This window comes from Suricata suricatta, chromosome 11, assembly GCF_006229205.1.
Source record: "Suricata suricatta isolate VVHF042 chromosome 11, meerkat_22Aug2017_6uvM2_HiC, whole genome shotgun sequence".
NCBI classification, from domain to species: Eukaryota; Metazoa; Chordata; class Mammalia; order Carnivora; family Herpestidae; genus Suricata; species Suricata suricatta.
This window is the reverse complement of record NC_043710.1, coordinates 10,768,208-10,790,964: the sequence shown is the minus strand read 5'-3', so window position 1 is coordinate 10,790,964 and position 22,757 is coordinate 10,768,208. Positions and strand designations below refer to the sequence as shown.

General features: G+C 48.5%; 1 protein-coding gene across 1 annotated transcript in view; it reads right to left on the bottom strand.

Moving 5' to 3' along the window:
- The window catches only part of OSBP (oxysterol binding protein), a 34,221-nt gene that overhangs the window by 9,865 nt on the left and 1,599 nt on the right, over nt 1-22,757 (bottom strand). The window contains exons 4-12 of the mRNA XM_029915459.1: nt 22,614-22,757; nt 18,037-18,245; nt 15,133-15,383; nt 9,751-9,949; nt 9,400-9,502; nt 9,015-9,069; nt 8,717-8,848; nt 3,358-3,603; nt 2,977-3,097 (exon numbers count right to left, since the gene is read on the bottom strand). Of these exons, the coding sequence (XP_029771319.1) occupies nt 2,977-3,097; nt 3,358-3,603; nt 8,717-8,848; nt 9,015-9,069; nt 9,400-9,502; nt 9,751-9,949; nt 15,133-15,383; nt 18,037-18,245; nt 22,614-22,757 (1,460 nt within the window). The remainder of the gene's footprint in view (nt 1-2,976; nt 3,098-3,357; nt 3,604-8,716; nt 8,849-9,014; nt 9,070-9,399; nt 9,503-9,750; nt 9,950-15,132; nt 15,384-18,036; nt 18,246-22,613) is intronic.

Sequence of the window (22,757 nt, the reverse complement as noted above, 5' to 3'; positions counted from 1 at the left end):
CTGGGTGGCTCAGTCGGTTGGGGATCCGAGTTCTGCTCAGGTCATGATCTACAGTTAATGGGTTGGAGTCCCACACTGAGCTCTGTGTTGACCGCTCAGAGCCTGGAGCCTGGTTCAGATTCTGTGTCTCCCTCTCTCTCTGCTCCATCTGTCTGTCTGTCTCTCAAAAATAAACATTAAAAAAAGAAGAAAGAAAGAAAGAAATACACCAGAGGAATACGCCTCCAGGCTAAAATGAAAGGGGAATGGATAGCAACTTAAATCTATGTTATGAAGAGACTACAATTAAACTATTAAAGAAAAAAAGAGTATAGCTGTATTTTTTGCTGGCAACTTTGTCCACTATATGATTTAAAAGATACCTGCATAAAGCAACAGTTACAAAACTATGCTGGGGGCATTCACTGTCACATGTCCCCTCTCTGTAAGAGAGCTTCCCTATTATTCTTCCTTATACTGTAATAAACTTTTGCCTGCTGCTAAAAATCAAACAAAAAACCCTACAATGATGAAATTACAATGTATAAAAATCATAATCTACATGATAAAAGCACAAGGGAGGAAAGACATACTGGATCCATATAGCTGCAAAGTTTTTATATTATATAAACTATATATATATATATATATATATATATATACACACACTATTGAAATTAAAATAGTATCAATCTGAACAAGATGCTTAGATGTTAACTGTGTGTGTGTGTGTATACGCCAAAGTGGCAGATGTAAATCCTACTTAATCAGTAATTATATTAATTATAACCACTCTAATCAAAAAGTAGAAATTGGAAGAATGGATAAAATATATCAGGGGATTTTTTTTCTTTTTTTACTAATATGTCACTCAGGATCAAATTCAAAGTCTACAGAGCCCAGTAGTGTATCACTGATTTGGAGATCAACCGGCTGACTGGCTGTTTCATTCATATTCCCAAATTGTGGTTCTTCTTGGGTAGAGAGCTCCAAAACTATAAAATAATACCCACTTAAATGTGTCTCTTTAGGGGCACCTGCCTGGCTCAGTCGGTGGAGCATGCAACACTTGGTCTTGGGGTCATGAGTTCAAGGCCCACATTGGATGTAGGGATTACTTCACTGATCCAAAAAATGTTAAATAAATACGGCCATCCCCAGGGCCAATGTCCAGAAAGCCCACTCTGTACTTCAGGTTCCAGTCACTGTGTCAGTTCTTTGTTCCGTCTTCCCCTGAAGGCTGCAACCTCCGCTGTGCTCACCTACGCATCCCGCCCGCACACGGTGGTACCTGTAATCTAATGTGTGAAGGAATGTAAGGCAACAGCACATCTTGGTGCCCTGAGTCTTTAAATAACCATGGGAACGGAATCCTTTCAAAGGTACTTATTTAACTCTAAAAAGTCAGATCCACCACATAGATCATATTCAAATATTTACCCCTAAAAGAACTCTAGAGAAAATGTACAGCAGATCACTGGTAGACTTCCTGCTCTTTTATTGCTATTTTTTAGGTTTATTGCTACTTTTAAAATGCATGCAACCCTCCTTAGAATTAAACATAACCCATCCCTTTGGGGATCCTCACTGGGCCTCTGAAACTCTTCTGCACGGGATAGGACCACTAATATCCTAGTTCTGCAAATTAGGTGAGAACACCTCAGGCATTTACTACTCTTAACCTAATACTTCTGAAATTATTAGCATCAAAGACAATTAAGCAATTTGAACTGTTTTTAGGGCCTCAGTAAACATTAAGAACAAAATCACTGTCACCTTTTCATTTAAGTTTTGTGTATTAACCATGAAGTGGTAGGACTAACATTCCATTTTCTTTTTTCCTTTTAACATATTACATACATATTCTCTGGCTAATTTCTAGTTTCTAAGAAATTTGCGTTACCTGCTACATTTTGTATTTCTGAGAGAAAGGGGAATTTATTAAAGAAGACAACTCTACCCAAGCACTACGGCTAGGCCTCATGGAAGACTAGAAGGAAATGGAAGGCCACCAGGAGCTCAGGCAGGTCCTGGCCGCTCTGGCTCTAGGGAGCTACTTGGCTTCTCTCTGCCTGCTCTGCGTTTCCTTCTCAGCACTCACTCTTCTGGACACACACGGCCAAATGCAGCTGCTCTGGTTTGAGTCAGCGTCGAGAATCTCTAGTACGCTTTGTGAGCAATCTCATTTCCCGTCTCCAACACTGCAGATTAGGATTCCTATTCCCAGGCCTGATCTTTCTGATCTTGGTGCAAAATTAACTTGTAATCCAATGAGATCGTTTAAAATAAAGTTTCATCTTAGCTGGAGGTCAGTCATCACAGCAATGATACCTAACCCTTCCGGTTAGAAGAGAGAGGGGAGGGGCGCCTGGGCGGCTCAGTCGGTTGAGCATCCGGCTTCGGCTCAGGTCAGATCTCACAGTTCGTGGGTTCGAGCCCCGCGTCGGGCTCTGTGCTGACAGCTAGCTCAGAGCCTGAAGCCTGTTTCAGATTCTGTATCTCCCTCTCTCTCTGACCCACCCCTGCTCCAGCTGTCTCTGTCTCTCAAAAATAAATAAAAAGCATTAAAAAAAAATTTAGAAGAGAGAGGAGAGAAAGGAGAGGAAAAGGGGAGGGACCGTCACAAGAGTTCTGATTTAAGGAGTAAATGGATTGTTATGAAGTGGATTGCTAGTGTAACGCAGGAAAACCACCAGTTAGTAGAAAGGGTTTTTTTTTTAAGCATGCTAGAATTTGCATTTACAACAGTACTTCCAGATTTCTTAAGCATAGCTAAGAAGTTAAAGAATTTACGACTGGATGGCTCCTTAGGAGTTTCAGGCCTCCCCACTCACTTGATAGCTGGGAAGTCAAATGAGCTGCCCAGAGCTAGCGAGGACGGCTCAGAGCCCAGATCAGATTTTCGGTCTCCTGGCTCCTAAGCCAGTGACCGCTCCTATCATGCCAGGAAATCTCTCATTCCCGGAGTACCAATTCTTACACGGACGGCGGCCTTACCAAGGGGCATGATGGAGAGGTATTTGCCTCGAAACTTGCTGGTGATTTTGATCTCCTGACGCAATGTCCAGCCATTTTTGGACTCGGCATGGTGCGCAGCAGCTGGGGGATGATGACTCACCTTGGAGAAATCAGTGGTTCAAATTAAAGAAGAAAGTAGAGGAAAAGATGCTGCCTACGAATTGGTGATAAACACCCCGAATTCACACTTGACATTTTTATGCCCACAACAGGTGAATACGAGGGCCTGCAGTGTCGAAGCCCTAAAGGAAACAAGACGGCAGTCTGGGATGACAGGGACCCAGCTTCTGCAAACGTAACCCCCGGGGCCACCCCTTTTCCTCGAAAGGTAAACGTGTCACAGTCCCGAGGCTCCTTTACCTGCTCACAGAGGGATCGGTATCCGTTCTCCTCTAACCGGTCCAGCTCGAAGGTCTCCCCAAGGAGTGGGTTGAATGGCTTGCTGGTACGGAAGACAGTAGTGGAGTAGGAGGACACGGTGAAAGCTGCAACATAACAGAGCTGTTCTAGAGAGTTCTCACATTTTGCAGCTCGGTCTAACAGCTCATGGTATTCCAGATCTTCAGTAAGGCGCTGAAGCATGGATAAGGGCTCGTTAAAGTTCACCTGTCAGGAAAAGAACAGATATGAAAACTTTGCCCACACATCCGTAAGAGACTGTTTAATCGTTTTGCAGGGGGAGACACAGCAAGATGTCGAGATGATCAAGCAAATCACCAGGAGACCAGCTCTGAGTGCTAACCTGCAAGCAACCCAGTCTCCCTGGGCAGCCGTCCACGTCAGCGAGTGGGGCACATTACTGTCTTCGTGTATCTCATTAACTGTACACTCATTGGTCCGGGGCCGTGCCTCTCTGTCCGTCACGGCAGAGCCACGAGCCATCGATGCCTCACCCGCACGAGACGGTCATCGGTTAGGTACAGAGTGAATGAATCAAAGAGGACATGTATTTCAGCACAAGTGTACCCAGAGAGGAAGTGAGGGATTTAAAATTCTTGAGGGAGAAAAGGCAGGCTGGTAAATCATAAGTACAGGCACAGCCTGACTGGTGAAAAGAAAACACCACAAAAGTTAGCTTCTACTCCTGGAGGGGATGGTTGTGAATTATCGACTGGGTTCTACATCAGGTCAGGATTCTGGTTTCTTCTCTGAGGCCGGACAGTCGGGTTTTGGACTGCAGTGCTCGTGATGGGGGCTGACAGGGGACTGAATGCTTCTGCCTTTCCAGTTTTAGAGCCAATTTCGGGCTCTCACCACAGGACAAGGTAAATATGTGTGTGTGTTCAGGAAGAAGAGACTCATTCATTCACATGCGCATTCCACAAATAATTACTGAGCCCCCTTTACTGAGCCCTCATGCGTGCCAGACCCCATACTACCCACTGGGTAGAGAGAGAAGTGTACAAAAGAGACACCAGCTCTCCATCCCTGCAGGAGTTAGCTTCTAAATTGTTTGGAATTTAAGATGACTTTACTACTTAAAAAATTACTATAAAAACAGGTTAGGTTCCCAGGCTAGCCCGTAACACTTATTAGCTTTACCAGATGGCAATATCACCGAACAAGTGATAGGAGCCTGAGTTCTGAATCCAGAGAAGACACGAAGGAAGAAAGCAACTCCCTTTTTATTGAATGGAGCTGGCCTAGAGCGATATTTCAGTTAAGACAAAGTTCTCCCTATTTGTATTTTGTATTTTTGTATTCTGTATTTTTTTCCAACCTCCTACCCACCAATCCCTGAGCCACACACTACCCTAATATTTTACTGTCCTCTCATTTGTGAAGGGTCTTGTAATTTTTACTATAACCAACTTTAAAAACAAAAGTATAAAGGAAGACATTTACCTGAGATGCCATCACACAAAGGGAACCAGTGTTAACATGTTCATGTTTGTTTCTACGACGCCAACAAAATCTCATTGGCAGAATTTCTGCGCGTTTATACATTTAAGAAGAAATAAATAAGCTAGAGCCTGCTTCTTCTCTGAGAAACATACCCAGCATTGATCTGTGAAAATTTCTCAGCAAATGCAGAACCACTGGGCCAACATTAGAACACTCCCCTTGGGGTGCCTGAGTGGCTCAGTTAATTCAGCATCCGACTTGGCTCAGGTCATGATCTCACAGTTCGTGGGTTCGAGCCCCACGTCGGGCTCAGAGCCTGGAGCTGGCTGTGGATTCTGCGTCTCCCTCTCTCTCTGCTGCCCCCACCCCCACTCCGCTGCTCCCCTGCTCATGCTTCCCCTGCCTCGACTAAAACAGGGCAGCACACTCCAAAACCATCTTCTCGACACTGAGAGATGCTGAGAGAAAACCAGCGAAGAAAAAATGCACACGGAGGGGGTAACAGTCTAGCACAGCTCAGATCCTCAAGAGTCTTTTTTATAGAGAAGGTACTTCGAAAGGACGCCAACAAAATCTCTCGTCGGCAGAATTTCAGGTGCCACGAAGTGACACTTCAGTGCGTGTTGAGGCGGTGCTTCACCGCCGGCTACGAGACACCAGGGCGCAGCCCGGGGCTGGGATTGGCGCGGCCTTCAGCCCTCGCTGTCCACACACCACAGCCCTGGCCCCCGACAGCTGTTCCAGGAACAAAGGTGTCTCTAAAAGTGCCAAACTTTCATACTGGCCATTTTATCACCCAGAAGCCCAACAAGGAAACAAATGAGCCTGAGAATTTAAAGCAGAAGGAAGGGGGGGATTTGGTACCAGGCTGATGGGGGCGTGGGCACCCAACAAACACCACCCTGGAGACTCCAACAGCAGGAGGCCACGGGCTCCAGGCTGGAGGAACAAAGGGCGGCAGAGGGAGGACCAGGGCCCAGAGGCCAGGGGCACCCGCAGAAGCCGCACCTCAGGGGGCCCTGTCCTGTGGAGACCACAGCCACACGGCCAGGCCACTGCCCGAGCACCACCCGGGGTTGGGGCAGCACCCTGGGGTGCCCCCGCTCCTCTCGTGCCTGGCCCTGGCGGAGCCCAGCTGGACACCACGCCACAGAGGCCTGAGAAGCCGCCTGGAGGAGCCAGCTGTCCCGTGACACCACATAAAGCAGGGAAGGGTGAGGCCCAGGGCTCAGGCAGATAGGTACAGCCTGCGCAGCCCTAGTGGCAATGTCAACAACGAACTAACGATAAAGGAGAGAGAGGTCACCTAGACTCAGAAGCTATTTCTCAGCAGGAACTGCATTTTGTTCTTTCTTTAAAAAAAAAAATTTTTTTTAATGTTTACTTATTTTGAGAGAGAGGGAAACAGAGTGTGAGCAGGGGAGGGGCAGAAAGAGAGGGGGAGACAGAATCCAAAGCAGGCTCAAACTCCTGAGCCGTGAGATCCTGACCTGAGTCGAAGTCAGACGCTCAACGGACTGAGGCAGCCGGGCGCCCCAGGCACTGTATTTCTAAGGCTGCCATGACCCGCCTTCCCAGCCCACCTTCCCACTACTTTCTGCAAGGCTCCAGGCAGGCAGGGCTTCTTTTTAGGCCCCCAGGGAACCATTTTATGTGTCTCTAACATGCTAACTCATGGCCTTTTCTTGTCTGGAGGTTGACATTTTTCTAACAGAAATCCTACACACCTACCTATAAATCTATTTGTTTTTCCTTTTTATAGAGAGAAAGACAAAGTGCACAAGTGGGGCAGGGGGGCAGAGAGAGAAAGAGAAGCCCAAGCAGGCGCCGTGCTCTATGCTGAGCCCGATGTGGGGCTCGATCCCACGACGCTGGGAGCATGACCTCAGCTGAAATCAAGAGTCAGAGACACTTAGCTGACTGAGCCACCCAGGTGCCCCTAAATCTTTCTAAGACCAGTTAGTTACATCAACATTTGCTGATTGGTGTATGCGTGTGTGCCGGGCACCAGCTAAGCATCAAAGAGATGAAAACCAACAGGACAGTCTCTGCAGACCATGAGGAGCACGGTCTATGGAGAGGCAGAAACTACACACTGGTCCATAAGACCCAAGAGGGGAGCAGAAAACTTTCTGCAGGCCACTCCCCCCTCCATTCTGCCCTTCTTCTGCAAGAAATAGAACCCCCCAATTTTTTACGAGGCCATGCCACTGAAAGGAGGAGACTTCCCTTCCAGCCTCTTTTCCAGCTAGCTGGGGCCTCATAACTAAGTTCTGGCCAAAGAGACTGAAGTGCAGGTGGTTTATGTGATTTCCAGGAAGCACCCCGGAAAGGCTGGACATGCCCTCCTCCTTCCTTCTTCCTAGCAGCTGGAAGGAGGCACCGATGGTCCCAGCAGGAGCGGCCACTTCAGACCTGGGAACTGAGGCCACAGGCCGCAGAGCATCAGAACCTAAGGAGGCCTGGTCCTGAGAGCGCAGAGTAGGGCACGGGCTCTGGGTCACTTACTTCTGGACTTTAACAGGAGAGTAAGTTAAGCTAGTATTTGTTTAAGGCAGCGGCTGGCCAGTTTTCTCTGTAAAGGCTAGAGAGCAGATATTTACATGGCCCTCAAAGCCTAAACATTTACTGTCCCGTATGGCAGTGTCACACCGCCCCGATGCGGCCGGTGCAGGATGGAGGCAGTGACAGATGACACACGCCTGACCGGGCATCACTGCCTTCCAGTACAACCCGATGGACATGAACATCGAAATTCTATACAATTTTCCCATCATGAAATATTATCCTCCCTCTGATTCTCTTTAAATATTTAAAAACATAAAAACTATTCCCAGCTTGCAGGCTACACATACAGCAGATAGATTCGGCCTCGAGGCCCACAGTTTGCTGACCTCGGGGTTTAAACAAACAGATTTGGGATTTGTTTCTTTACATGGATCCCATACCTAACTGATACGATCCGTGGGCGGATCAGTAAATGTTTGTGTAATGGAGCAAGGAGCCTGCTGGAACACAGGCGACACAGCCCTGCCCCTATGACCAGACACACGGGTGAAAGCTTGCTAGGAGAGCTGATGCTGTGGCTGAATCCTGCAGAAAACAGTACTAGCCCCGGGATAAGAAAAGTGGCACGGGTGGGTGGACAGCTGACGTAAGTCCCGGCAGAAAGCACAGTCTGCGCAAATGCCCTGCGGGGGGGGGGGGGGGACCAAGATGCCTCTGCATGTCTGAAGGTAACCCCGAGTGACACCAATGTGTGGGTGGAAACTGGTCCGAGGGAGGAAGTATCAAGCCCACTGAGGAACCTGGACTACCCTCAAAGCAAAAAGGATCCAGCTAAAGACTGTAGGCTAAGGAGTGATATGACCCCATTTGTAACTTTAAAATAGCCATTTTTGTAGCAATGTGGACAGACTGGAGGCGGGCAGGACGGGAGGCAGGGAGGTCAGCCCAAACACCGACTTCACCATGGAGATGGTCCTCGTCTTCCCAGATGGAACGATGCTTCTGTGCTCCCCAAGCCTGTGTATGGACAGTCCTTCCCGTAACGCTGACACAGTGAGTAAAATTCTCTGCCTGTCTTCATGTCTGTGTCTTTTAAACCACGTGCTTTTAGTAAAGGAAAAATCATGCCGTGTTTATCCGTGCATGCGCCCAGGCCCATCTAGCTTAGGAATTTGCTCATGAATGTTATAAACCAATGCATCTGATTCTAAGTGCTCTGGAAACACACCAGATCCACAGACTACATGAAAGCAGCTGATCTGAAGGGACAGTTTATGACGACAAGGGTAACAAGACCATGCCCCGAGCTGCCTCTCAAGCAGGTGGGGCGGTCACGGGGCAGAGCCTGGGTGTGTAAGAACCTCACCGGCATGGGGATCTTTGAGAGTTCTTTTCCAATGCAGTTCTTCATGATGCTCCACAAATTGAGACTGTAGTTGGGCTTGTACGGTATTCTAGTTCTCTTTTCCTTCTTGGTCTCTTCCACCTGATGCTTGTACTGAGGACAAGAACAAAGCCATTCAACCACCCACAAGGAACAGAAATCCTGGTATCTAGAGCCTCCCCTTCCCCCATATTGAGAAAGAATCAGCATTTTCTGTGTCTCTTAGCCTTTGGGAATGACTGCCCAGCCCCTCACCCGATGGCTCCCACGTGCGAGTTACCTGTTCATCCAGGCTGATGTCACTGCTGGCTCCACTGATGTTGCTGCCAGTACGTCTACACGGGTGGGAAACACATGAGGGTCAGAACACAGATCACAACTAGACTTTGCTCCTTGCCACGTCTTTACAAAGCGTGATGCTAAGCTTGCAGCACCCACTCAGTAACGTGACGCGTGACTGAGCGACAGCATTTGGATTCGAATGTGTGTGAATTTAAACACCTCTGGAGAACGTGCTCACGTAGAAAAGCTGATGGTGTCCCACTTCTTTAGGAAAAGCACCCGGGTCTCGGTTACCCCCTACCACCACGATACTCCCACTGACACATCTCTCAACATTGACGGTCAGACGTGTTCATTTGTCGGGGGAGGTGAGGACTACTTACTTGTGGCCCAAATTTTCAGGCATGGTGATGATCTCAGGAGCATCAAAAAACTCATTCTCGTCATCCTCGTCACTCATGTCTCCTTTGCCGGAGCAGCACTGATCTGCAGGGAGAAGCAGCCCGTCGCTTACCGTGGCTCGGTTTCGCCCAGACCTAGCACGGCAGGCTCTTCCCCGCGAGAGCCACGAACACGGCAGCACGCGATAGAAAGCGGTGGAAAGGCCAGGAGGAAGCAGCTCCGGGCCTGTCTCGGGAGTCACCGGCTCTGGAGAGGCTGCGCCTCCTCTATCAAGGGCAGACGGCGGCCTGGTGCGTGCGTGAACCGGCGACCCCGAAAACCAAGGGTCTTACCTTTCCCAGAACCAGCGCTGCCTGGGGTGCCGGCTGGCAGCACAGTGGCGCCCCGGAAGGCCCTCTCCAGGTGATTATGTTGCTTCGCCAGCTGCTCCAGGGTCTCCTCCAGCCGGATACGCTGGTCTCTTTCATACTGGAGGGACTTCTGCCATTTCTTACTGTGAGTCTGGGCCAACATGAGGAAGTCTCTGCAGGCCTGCATGGAGAGAGCGTGGAGAGGGGTCAGCTCAACTCGGCAGCTCAGACATCGCCCCGCAGGCCTGTGCAAGCCCATTAAGTAACCTTATTCTAGGAACTTGAGCACATTCTGACGAAAGACTCCCTGTTATCCCACAGCCAAGTCCGTGAGGCAATCAAGGTCAGCGCCAGGGAAAAAAGCTCCACATGGTTGTCATGGTTCTTTTATATATTCCTGGTCATGAGGACTACACAAATGCCAAGTGAGCAGTAAACCTAGACGAAGTATTTGTGGCAACATCACAAAGGGCAACTACGTGAACCGAACCAAAAGAAGAAATCTATTGACTAAAAGAAAAATGAGGACAAGCAGAGGAAAACTGCATTCACTACATTCGGGACCAAACTCGGGTCACCTCAAGCTGAGGGATTCAGATGCTGAGAATAGGGAATCTGCCCTAAATTAGATCAAATATGGGGCAACGTACCTGGTTTTTATCTTGGTCACTAAGAGAAACAACTGACCTCAACAACTACCTACCTCGAGCCTACCAGAGGCACCCAAGAAGGGCTCTGGAGATAAAACACAGATCTGATCCTATCAGGCCCTTCAAGGACTCTCCACTGGGCACCTGACTATTGGGTTGAAGGTCAACAACTCTTCAGGTGCGGCCGCCACCTGCCTGTGTCCTCCTCCCGGGGCAGCCATATGGAGCCCTGTCCCCAGTGGGGGAGCCGCGCTGAACTGCTCGCCATGTCTTGGACACGTATTTCCTTCAGGCCTGCCTACCACATGCACATGCCATTTGCTTTGCCAGGAATGCCCTTTCCTGCCCGCTTCCTCTGCCTGGCCAAGTCCTCTTCCTTCTTTGAGGTCTGTGGCAAATGTTACTTCTTCTGTGACAATCTCCTGAGCAGCCAATCTCTCCTCTGCACTTCACAGCACTTTGCACGTACTTGTTTTCTGCCCTCCATAGTGGTATCGTGTCTGATGTTCTGTCTCTCCAGGTGGATTATGAGCAACTTGAAGACACCGTTTATACTTTATTTATATACAGATCTCCACCTCCTAACTTAGTTGGCTTTGCACACAGTAGGAGCCTGATAAAATTTGCTTAACAAATAATGGGGGAAGGAAGCAATGTAAGCTTAAAAGTTTCTGTCTCATTATGGAGAAACTAAAAGCTAAACAGAATATCTACTTTCATGGTTTCACCCTCTGCTATAGGCTAATGATTGCTAAATCAGTGATTTCAGCTCAGTGTTCACGGAGACAGAATAACCGATTGTCCGTCCAATGGCTCAAAGTAATCTCAAACTCACCACGTTCCCTTTCTGACTCTACGTCTCCCTTTGGGGTCTGTTCTCTGTACCACGAACAGGACCCCCTGCCCAAGCCAGAAAACCAGGAGGCATCCTTGAGTCTTCATTTTTCTTCCCCCCGCATTTCCAATGATCAAGTGCTATTGATGCTTCTTTACAACTTTGGGGATCTGTGGACACTTCTTTCCACCCTCTATACTCAGAGGCAGTACAGAGTATTTACTCTGGAGTTCCGCTGTGAGGGTTCAGATCACAGCTCCATCCCACTAGCTAGCTATGGAATTTGGGGCAAGTTATTTAATGTTTCTGTGCCTCAGCTGTACGCAGAGGAAAACCACAGCAACTATCTCAAAGCATGGCTGCCTCACATGTAAAGCACTTAGAAATCCTGGGCTCACAGCAAGCATTCAATAAGGTGTCAGCTATTATAGTTAAGCCTCCATCAAAATCAGTCTTATCCGCTTATAATCCATTCTACCAAGCCCATTTAGAAGGATCTGCACCCCATCCCTCCCCCACACTTAATCCCTGGCCGGCCTTATCTCTAGCTACTTCCTGGTGCTAACAGTCAATTAGTAGTTCCCAGACTTTGGGAGAGAGGGAGGGATCCACACAGCCACAGCTGTGCCTAGACCTGCTCTTCTGCCTCACTTCTTATGCTACTGATCACATCCAAACTTCAGTGAGACACTGATACGCCAGGCACTTTGCTGAACGCTTTACATCAATTAGCTAATAAAAGCCTTTCAACAATCCTCTGAGCGGCTGGCTACCAGTTTCATCACCGTTTGCAGAAAAGGACTGGAGTTCACAGAGCAAGCAGGTTATGGAGGCAGTCAACCAGGGCAGGTGGGACATCAGGGGCCCAAGCTCTGTACTGTCCTTTTTCACAGGAAGACTCTCTGGTCTTTCAGAATTTAGTCGAGGAGTTACCTTCTCTAATCCTCCTGCTCTAAGCTAAACGCCTCGAATGCACGACACCATAGCAGCCTGTGTTCCTTCCCGTCCCAGCACTTAGCACACTCTATGAAGATCCGGTTACTTCTCTGTCCCCTCAATAGAGAACAGTCTCCCAGAGAGCAGGGACCACATCCACATTTGTTTTCTATTCCCTAGCACAGGGCCTAGAGCACAGAGCGCGCTCAACAGATGTTTGCTGAATAAGCAAGTGGACGCACTAACAGTGTCAAATTTACTTCCTTGGTTAGATTCACTTCGGTAATAAGAAAAGCTATGTCCTAAGCAATCAAGAAAATGAGTGCAATGTACTCCTGCTTTGATAAAACTTGGCCTATTTTGGGACGTGAAGTTAGCATGTTAATTATAAGGCCTCGCCATCATCACCTAAAAGAGTCAAAGGAGACAACACAATGATACAAAATGCATTTCAAGCAACAAGCAGCTCTGAAGGGGGCACAGGGGGTGCTGGAGAGAACAGAATGAAAAAACCCAACTCACCTCTCACTTCCAAGGGATCATTCCCTTCGACACAAACCGAACATTTACAACTTGGGGAAGAAGAATTGCCCCGAGGAACAAAGATGAGCATTTTTTTCAAAAGAAAAAAATCCAAATCAAGTTTCAGTTTTATGAGAAATTTTTTAATCAGGAGGTGTTTGATTTAGCAAATTTTTCACACTGGAGGAGAAGACGACTGCCACGGAGCAGGGGGTTCACATGACAATACTCACTGTCAGGAGACTGTTGTGTCCTGAGCTGTCCTATTTAAAAGTATATTTAGGGGCATCTGGGGGGGCTCAGTCGGTTAAGCATCTGACTTTGGTTCAGGTCATGATCTCACGATTCGTGGGATCGAGGCTTGCACTGGGCTTGGGGCTGACAGCTCAGAGTCCGGAGCCCGCTTCAGATTCTGCGTCTCCCTTTCTCTCTGTCCCTCCCCTGCTTGTGCTCGTTCTCTCTCAGAAATAAGCATTTAAATAAACAAAAAGTATATTACTGAGGAGCCTGCATGGCTCAGTCAGTTGAGCGTCTGACTGTTGACTATCGCTCAGGTCATGATCTCACGGTTCATGAGTTTAGGCCCCAGGTTGTCAGCACAGAGCCTGCTTGGGATTCTCTCCTTCCTCTCTCTGCTCTTCCCCTGTGGTCGCTCTCTCAAAATAAATAAATAAACTTAAAAAAAAAAAGTTAACTGACTTGAATGATTTATTAGGTTTTCCTGATCATAAGAGGACGTAAAAAAGAGGCACACAGTCAATAAGAAGTGGGACAGTTTGGAAAAAGAGCACACGACTAGACATTAGAAACACAAGCATCCATGCTGGTTGGTAAAACGGTCCTGGGATAAGTCCTTAAGTGGACAAAAATAATTAGTCTCTTCTACCTGGTGTGAATCAGAGCACTGAAGAAAATGTTCAACACTTCAGAAAATGACATGAAAATCAAGGTTAGAACAACTTCCTTTGAAGTAACAAAGGGGTCTGAAGTGAGAGGAACGAACTCTTCCCTTGGCCGCAGGAGAAGACCTTTGGTCTCTAGCAGCCATGTGAACTAGTTCTAAGCAGACGTCTTAGTCTCACTCCCTGAACGAGGAAAACTTGGCCTTAGTGACGTAACTTCATCCCACTGAATTAGGGGGAAAGCCAGCTAAGCCCTTCTCAGAATACGCTTTGCACCTGCCTGAGGCACAGCCTCTGGGGCTCCCACGTGCAAGCCCACGAGACAACCAGCCGAGACAACCAGCCGGGTGAGAATCGGCCACTGGCAGCGCAGCGACAGCACGGTTTAAACCGCGCATTCACTTCAGAACTATCCCTCGTGTCTGAAATACATCACTAACTCCCAAAACCGTCAGCCTCCGGAGGCTGGAGTTGTAAGGAGGCAGAAGCGTTGGTCCCTTCTTTTTGAAAGCAAAGTACCCAAACTGGAGTATTTTGTCTCCTCACCTCGAGTTACCCCTGAAATCAAGGGCTGAAGACAGGACTAACTCGGATTATAAAGTTCTCCCTAGCACCTGGCCAGCGCCCACTGTAGGCCAGAGCGCACTAGCAAAGTAAGGTGAGACTCCAACCTGAAGCTCAACTGTAAAAAGGACCCGTGGAGGCCTCTCAGATCCAACAGATAAAGCCAGATAAGAACAACGTGACAAAACCACAACCCGGAGAGGTTAAGGGACTCAACTAACATCACCAGCAGACGTCCTGCCGGCTGCAGGAGCAGGGCTGGACCTCCGGACTTCCAGTTCTTTCCCACGCTGGGGCGGCGAGCTGACCGACCGCTGGAGAGAACATGAAAGTCATTCCACCTGTGCGTCCTGTTCTGTTGCGTGCAACAAACAATGTCACCTAAGTCCCCTGAGCAGTGAAGCAGGACCTAACGTCCTGTGCTTTATCAATTACGATTTTCCAGCACTCGGGGAGCATGACGTTTCCAGAAGGAAAGAATCAAAAAGCAACATGGGGGTGCCTGGGTGGCTCAGCTGGTTAAGTGCCCCACTCTTGGTCTTGGCCCAGGTCATGATCTCACGGTTCAGGAGTTCTAGCGGAGCCTGCTTGGGATTCTCTCTCCCCCGCTTCTCTTCCCCTCTTCTGCCCATGCTTTCTCTCAAAATAAATAACCTTCAAAAATGATTTAAAAATAAATTAAAGGGGCACCTGGGTGGCTCAGTCGGTTAAGCATCCAGTTTCGGCTCAGGTCATGATCTCACGGTTCGTGGGTTCGAGCCCCGCATCAGGCTCTGTGCAGACAGCTAGCTTAGAGCCTGCAGCCTGCTCCAGATTCTGTGCCTCCCTCTCTCTCTGACCCTCCCCTGCTCGCACTGTCTCTCTCTGTCTCTCAAAAATAAATAAAAAACATTAAAAAAAATAAATTTAAATAAATTTTTAAAAAAAGAGCAACACGGGCGCCACGTGCACTTACGTTGATCATGGCGTTGGACGTGATCCTGAAGAGCGTGGCCCGTTCGTTGACCTGCTTGATCTTCTCGTTGCTCTCGGCCGGCAGCCGCAGGGACTCCAGCTCGCTGAGGGAGCGCTGCAGCGCCGTGCCGTGCTTGGCGATCAGGTCGTTGCAGGTGCTCAGGTCCTCCACCTTGCTGGACAGTGTCCGGAGGGTGTTCTGCAGCTCGGTCTTGTCAGCTTGTGACACAGACTCTTCGTCTCCTGACTCATCTGCAGGGGCCCGAGGGGGAAGTAGGGGACGCCAGTTACGGGACTCCGGAGCTGAGAGTCGGAGCCCTACCAACTCCCGTCTACGGCTAAGCCTGCTCTCCTCACGCCAGGCGCTCCGGCCAACCGGGGTTCACCCTCACCAGACGATTCAACCACAGTGCCGTCCACAGCCCCCCACCAATTCGACTGTGGTGTGGGGCCACAGACAGCCGCCACTGGGCCACACAGTAAGCATTTATTTTGCTCACACTTTTCTTTTTCCTTCCAGTTTGAGTTATAATTGACATATAGCACTATATAAGCATACTGATTCAACTCACATATATTTCCAAATGATTACCACAAGAAATTTAGTCAGTATCCATCATCTCATATAGATACAAACAAAAAAAAGGAAAAAATGTTGATTTGCCTTGTGATGAGAACTTTCAGGATCTACTCTCATAGCAATGATCAGATATACCATTTAGTGTTAACTACAGTCATCATGCTGTATGTTACTTCCCCGGTATTTATTTATCTTATAACTTAAGGTCTGTACCTTCTGACCCCCTACATTTATCTCCTCACCCCTGGGGTTCTTCTAAAAGACACCGAGGAGGCACTGGCCTCACCCCCAGAAACTGATTTGGCTGGTCTGAGGCAAGGCCCATGGCCTGCATTTTGAGTAAGTTGCCCAGGCCATTCCAGTGCACGCTGAACTTTGAGAACCAAAGACCTGGAGGACAGGATGGAGAAGCTAAGTGCTCCTGGCCTTGGGAGTGAACTGTTGAGCCTTTTACTCAAGCTTGAGCATTCCAACCCAGTCTACGCACCCGTCTGCTGGGTGGTGGGTAAGCCCTGTATGACAGGGGCTGAGAGTTGCAGTCTGGCTCTTGGCAAACAATGTCCGCATCACCAAGAGACCCCACTGATTTATCTCTTCCACAGGAGAGCTTGGGAACTTTGTGATGAACTCATTTGACACAAAAGCCATCAGGGCACTGAAAGCGCCACAAGGTCCTGTGTTAAAGGACCCTCCAACAGAACATCGAACAGAGAGCCATGTCGTACCCCTCGCTGGCAGTTTTATACCTAACACTCTGCAACTGCAAACTGCTTTTCCAACAGCGTCACTTCCTTCGGGGGAGCTAACATCAGCACTAACATCAAAGCAGAAGAAATAAGGAAGGCCTGCCCTGTCTGCTAGACCAAGAGGCAGGACCAAAGTCAAAATACAACCCGTTACAAAAAAACCCACAGGCAGGGAATTTCCCTCTCACTGGGCAACAGATAGAAAATCCAGTGTGTGGGGTGACAGGGGATAAGAAAAACAGGAGATGAACAGTAGCTAGCAGGTGACCATCTAGGGCAGCTCTGCGTGAATATGTTCAGTGTGAACAAACTATCCACAGCTGGGACAGGGAAATGCTAGCACTTTCCGTGAAGAAAAATCAAAACATGATGAGGCTGCTCTTTTTAGTGAAACTAAGGTAGAAACATGAGGATTTTCATAGACAGTATCCCATGTAGGGGCGCCTGGGTGGCTCACTTGGTTGAGCATCCGACTCTTGATTTCAGCTGAGGTCACGATCTCACAATTCATGAGATCAAACCCCACGTCTCGGCAGCATGGCGTCTGCTTGGGATTCTCTCTCTCAATCCCTTCTCTCTCTGCCTCTTGCACAGAGATCTCTTTCTCAAAATCAACAAATAAACATTAAAAAAAATGAGTATCCCATGTGATGTTTTTGGCACTCTATAAAGACTGTTTCAACTCAAGAAACAAATGAGAGAGGCGCCAGGGTGGCTCAGTCAGTCGGGTGTCAGACTTTGGTTCAGGTCATGATCGCACAGTTTGTAAGTTTCATCCCCACATCAGGCTCTGTGCTGACAGCTCAGAACTTGGAGCCTGCTTCAGATTTTGTGTTTCCCTCTCTCTCTGCCCCTGCCTCACTCATGCTCTCTCTCTCTCACTCTCTCTCAAAAAAGGAATAAACATTAAAAAAAAATTTTTTTTATTTGAAATAAAAAATAAATGAGAAGGGGCCCCTGGCTGGTTTAACTGGTAGAGCACGTGACTTGATATCAGGGTTGTGAGTTCAAGCCTCACACTGGGCATGGAATTGACTTTAAAACAAAATTACAAAAAATAAGAAACTGTCAGGGGAAAAAGAAAAAAGGAAAGAGAGAACCAAATTGTAAGTTGTAATAATCTTCATGCTGTCCTAGCCATAAAGTAATTACTTCTCACAACGTTAAGGTAGGCAAGTGGCATCAAATGCCAAAAGACGCCTGTCCCGCCTCCGGGACAGTTTCCCAGCATCAGCACTCCTGGCATCGGGGTCCGGGTCCATCTTTGTCGTGAGCACTGCCCCATGCGCTGTCGGAGGCTTAGTGGCATCCGTGGCCTCTACTCACTGGGTGCCCGCAGCACCACCATGCCTCAGCTGTGACAACACAAACGTCTCCAGACACTGCCTAGTGTCCCCTGCAGGGCAGCGCTGGCCCCCAGCTGCAAGCCACCGCCGCAGGGAGAGACAGTGCAGGACGAGGAAAAGCCGGACATACCTAGGGGACAGGTGATAATTAAATGACAGGGAGGAAGAGGGTAAGATTCATGCCTAGGAGGGGCAAACAGGATGTGCCCGACACAGCGTGCTCTGCTCCCTACCTGACTCTGCCAGCATCTTCACAGCCTTCGCCTTGGCCAGCTCCAGGGCCGTGACCCAGCGCTGTCGCTCCACCTCTGAGCTCGCCTTCAGATGGTAGGTCTGAGCACCCCCGTTGGAAATGATGAAGTTACAGGAGTCCTCCACGGTGATGTTGGCCGTGGCGAGGTTGATGGTACCACGGCAGGTGTGTCTCATTTCGGCCTTTGACCTACAATAATGAAGATGAAGATGAGCTAAGGACAAAGTTGGCAAAGGGTGTACCCCTCACCACATCCCCTGTCTTCTCGTTACCCTTTTGAAAAATACGGTAGTCCTAGGAAACAGCAAGTTCTACTACTTCCCTCGGATGGCTCCCTCAAGTTCCAGAAACAGTCAGTAGGGCTCTCCCTTCACAGACAGTAAATATTGTTTCTGAGTCAGACTGTTGGTCTGCGGGTCCTCTCCCCCTTAGCCTTTTAGGCATCGCCTTTGCAGGAGCATTAACGACATACAATGGTGAGCCGGCAATGCTAAGCATGTAACGCAGTGAGTTCCAACAAATGTACACAATTGTGTAGCGGCCTCCGCAATCAGGCTGTAAGACATGTCCATCACCTTCTAAAAAGTTCCACCGTGCCCTTCTGTGGTCAGGAATTCCCTCTTATTTAGCGGGTTATAGTTATGAAACTGGTTTATAAACTCACACAACAAAATTTCTTATAAGGATCTCATCGCCTTAGAGAAAGAATAGCTCCATTTTGCATATACTGCACCCCCCCCCAACTGTTTCTCAGCCCAAATGAGAACTGTCACACTACGCTTAGAATTATATTGCATAAGTGTAAGGAACGCTGAGATGCTTAGGGTGTTAAATATCGACTACAGCTCAAATGATATGAAACAGAAATGACTAGCTTTCTGGGGGAGTAAAGAATAATCCTAAAAGAATCACCAGGTAGTATAGTCTTTCTGGAATGTGTTCTTGCCAAAGGTCCGCTGGCCTCTGTTGGCGGGAACTCCTAAGCCATCCTATTAATAGCTAAGAACGATTCAGCAAATCTGTTCTCGGAGGACTGGGTGTAAAAATTTTCCCCATCTCCACTGACTGACAGTTCTATTAATAGGCTAACTTTTGAACTTTACACCACCGCCTGGTGACAACAAGCTACAAGCCACTTCATGCAAAATACCAAGCTGCTGGCGTGCCCAAGTATACCTTGCCCACGGAGCGAATGTCCCCTCCACCCAGCCCGCTGCTTCTGCCCAGAGACCTGCATGTTGAGACCACAGTTTTCCCTGACCAACGTGGAACATAAAGAGGTCAAAGTCCCTGGCCAAGTGCCACAGTGCAGAGCGGAGCCATTTCCTTTTCACTGGAGCCGACAGCGCCCCAACACACCTGGCACGTCCAGAGCCCCTGTGTGCCAGAAACGACACACACCCCACCTCCAGAAACGAAGACTTGGTGTGTTTCAGAAAGTCTGTTTACTGTGCTTAGGAAGACAGATTTGCTATTGTTCAGTGTGTCACATGAAACTGGGTTTTCTTCCTCAAATGCACAAATGAGCAGTATGGGATGCCTGGGGGGGGGGGCTCTCACTGGACTGGGCCACTTTTCATCCTCTGCACCTGCCACACTGTAATGTGAACCCCTAGTTTTTTCTGTTCTTACCTCCCCTCCCCCACCCCCCAGCTTCAGTTACATTATGAATAATGCAGGCCGAATTTCAGACCCGCAACTGACAGGCCAGCTCACCCTGGCTTTCCACTCCAAAGGTCCTGCTCGGACCCTGCGCCACGTGCCTCACAACGTGCTCGTAGTTTTCACAAGCCACTTGCTAGGAATCTCTTCTGCCTGGGCCATCTTCATAAACTAAAGGAGTTTCTCAAACCACACCGAGTCGGTAGCAGTGGCCGAAATACCAAGGAACCCCAGGAGTAAGGCAGGCTTGACCCAGGAGCTCTTGGGCTCAGGCCAATACACCTGTGTGTATCAATGATTAGCGCAGAGGCTGCAGACACAAGGAAAGTTCTTCAGGCCCTAGAGCGTTAATTAGGTGGTGTGTTCTGATCAGCCAGTTCCCTGGGAGGCCAGCAGAAGCAGTAACTCAATCTCTGGAAGCTAGTCAGGAAAACTAATGCTATGGCTCTGTCACCATGTGTCTGGGAAAGCTGGGACTCTACACACTTAAGTAATGGGCCATCCATGCATCTGTGCATGGAGGGAAAAACAGGATGGGTGAAAAGAGGGACAGGGCCCGCCAAAGCCTATGAGGACAGTTCATCACAGGATGGGTCTAGAAGTATATGATCTCAGTTAAAAAGAAAGCAGTATTTTGTAAAAGGCATATAGAGGAGAGGATTGGCTTTGGAGGCCCGAGAAGCAAGAGGAATGACAACTTAGCTAAATAACTGTAAGGAGATGGGGACACAGAGAGCCCTGTTTAGGAAGAAACTGTCAATATAGTTGGTAGAAAAGAACTTCACTGTGATTTTGAAGGTAGTGCATAGATTTGATAACCCCAGTTCCTGTTGCTGGGTTGGTTTGTGGGTGGGACCGTCGGAGCTGGCAAAGGCAGGCCTGTGGCATATTTCCCAATACGTGGTTTGGTATGCTTTGGAAGGAGTCTGATCTTTAGTCAGACAGGTGCCACTAGCTCTTGTAAGAGAGAAGTGAAAAATGGTTACAAGTACTTGAAGAGATGGCAACATATAAGTTATTTGTGCCCAACCAAGATCAATACTGATTAAGACTGGTGCTGATCAAAGAATCAACTGGCCTGGAAAGCCGATCTGATAAGAATTTGGATGAGGAAAAATGACCACACAGTAAGGTCCTCAGCTGACACACAACTTCTGAAAACGAGCAGTGTTAGTAGTGACTCACAAGCCAAGTTAGGATACGAATCAACTGAATTTTAGGATGATGGTCAGTGTAACAAAAAAAAAAACAACCAGGAACTTGAATGGGAGAAAAACTTTGGAACACGCTAAGATTTTAGATGCGTGATCGAACCTTAACCTGATCATCCTGGATGAGTACTGAGAGAGGGTTAAAATTGCAATCAACTCTGAATATAATGATGCAAATGACACACACAGCTGTTCACAATGTGGCATAAGCAGTGAGGATGTGCTAAGACATTTTTCACTGTTGGCGACTAGGTAAGAATGTGGTTCTTGCTCCAACAACCTCCAACTCCCACCTTCAATTTCCCCTCAAAATTCTCTAAGCCCTGATACAGTGGAGACGCCGTAAGAGATCATTCCCCTACCTCTCTCGGTAGCAGAGTGACTACCTGCAGAGGAAAAGAAATACAGGGAGCTGCTCTTAACAGCATTCTGGGTCTCAAATAGGACGGTCTTTATAAAAAGATTTCAATTAGGAGTGCCATTATCGTAAGCAAAGTCTCCCTTAAAGGAAACTTTTATACATTTTGTAGAAAGTACTGTGATCTAGAAACTATATATATTTTGTATATAGCAAAGATGATCTTGAAACATACTTGCTATAGGCAAGCAATGATCTGTTATTTGATTGATTCGGGAAACACTTGGGTTTCAGGTTATGATGGTGTGCAGTGAACCAGTTTCAAATCCTGACTCCTCAAGACCTCGGAGAAGTTGCCCAGGCTAAGTCTCAGTTTCCTCATCAGTAAGAGGGGAATATCTCCTGACTCCCAGGGTTATTGCTGGGAGCCGGTAAAACTATCCAAACTGTCCAGTACCCCAGGGAATGTTTATGTCCTGTCTCCACTTCCAGCATCTCAACCCCTCTATGTCCGGTAACCTGAGTTGCCCTAAAGCACACCAGGTACGGCAAGCTTGTGAGTCACCACAAATATATATTTAACATTCCAAAACAAACCCTGTTGAACAGAAGTAATCATACCAAAGACATGGATTCTTCTTTTAATAAAACTTAAACCGCACCACCCAAAGAACCCCGGAAATACGGAAGGACCACTGAAATCGTTCCCGTGGCGGGAGGTGGGGTCAGCGTAAATAAAAGCAGCACTGGAGTGCACATCTCCATTCTGGGCTGTCCAGAAGGCGAAAGCATATGCCAAGTCTGGGAGAGATAAAGAAGACACGGGAGAGATACGGAGGCCACCCTGCGCCTGGTGTCCTTGTGCCTGAACGTGGAGAGAGCAACGGCGGAGACATCAAAGGCTGCTAATAACCTTGAATTCTGGAGACTGGGCACAGACAGCTAAGATTTGGGACTTTCACAGTAAGTTCCCTGGGCTTTGCTCTCCTACACGTGCCCCCTAGCACCTACGACAGCGCCTTCCTTGCAGAATTCATCATTGCACCGCTGCGCTGGTGCAAACACAATGGAAGAGTAGATGCTCTCCAAACAACTGGAGAGGCCAGGGGCGGAGGGGAAGGTACTGCACCAAGGGCGGGTCACCGAGGTGGACAGGGAAGCCCCGGCGCATTCACTTTCGTGAGGGTGGGCTCGTGTCGCGGGCTGTCAGTGCGCGCAGGTGACGAAAAGGGGCCTGGGGCGACCTTGGCTGCGGAGCCGGCTCCAGAGGGTGACGGCGCGGGGACTGTGGGCTGCGGTGGGGGACGGCGCCCCGGAAGCAGTTACCTGTAGTAGCTCAGGAGCCCGTTGCTCAGCACGAACCACCGCCGCTGGTAGCCTTTGATATAATTGGTCCATTTGAAGAGCCAGCCCTCTCGAGCCGAGCCCGAACCCCCGGCGCCCGAGCCGCCGGAGCCCCCCGCCGGCGGC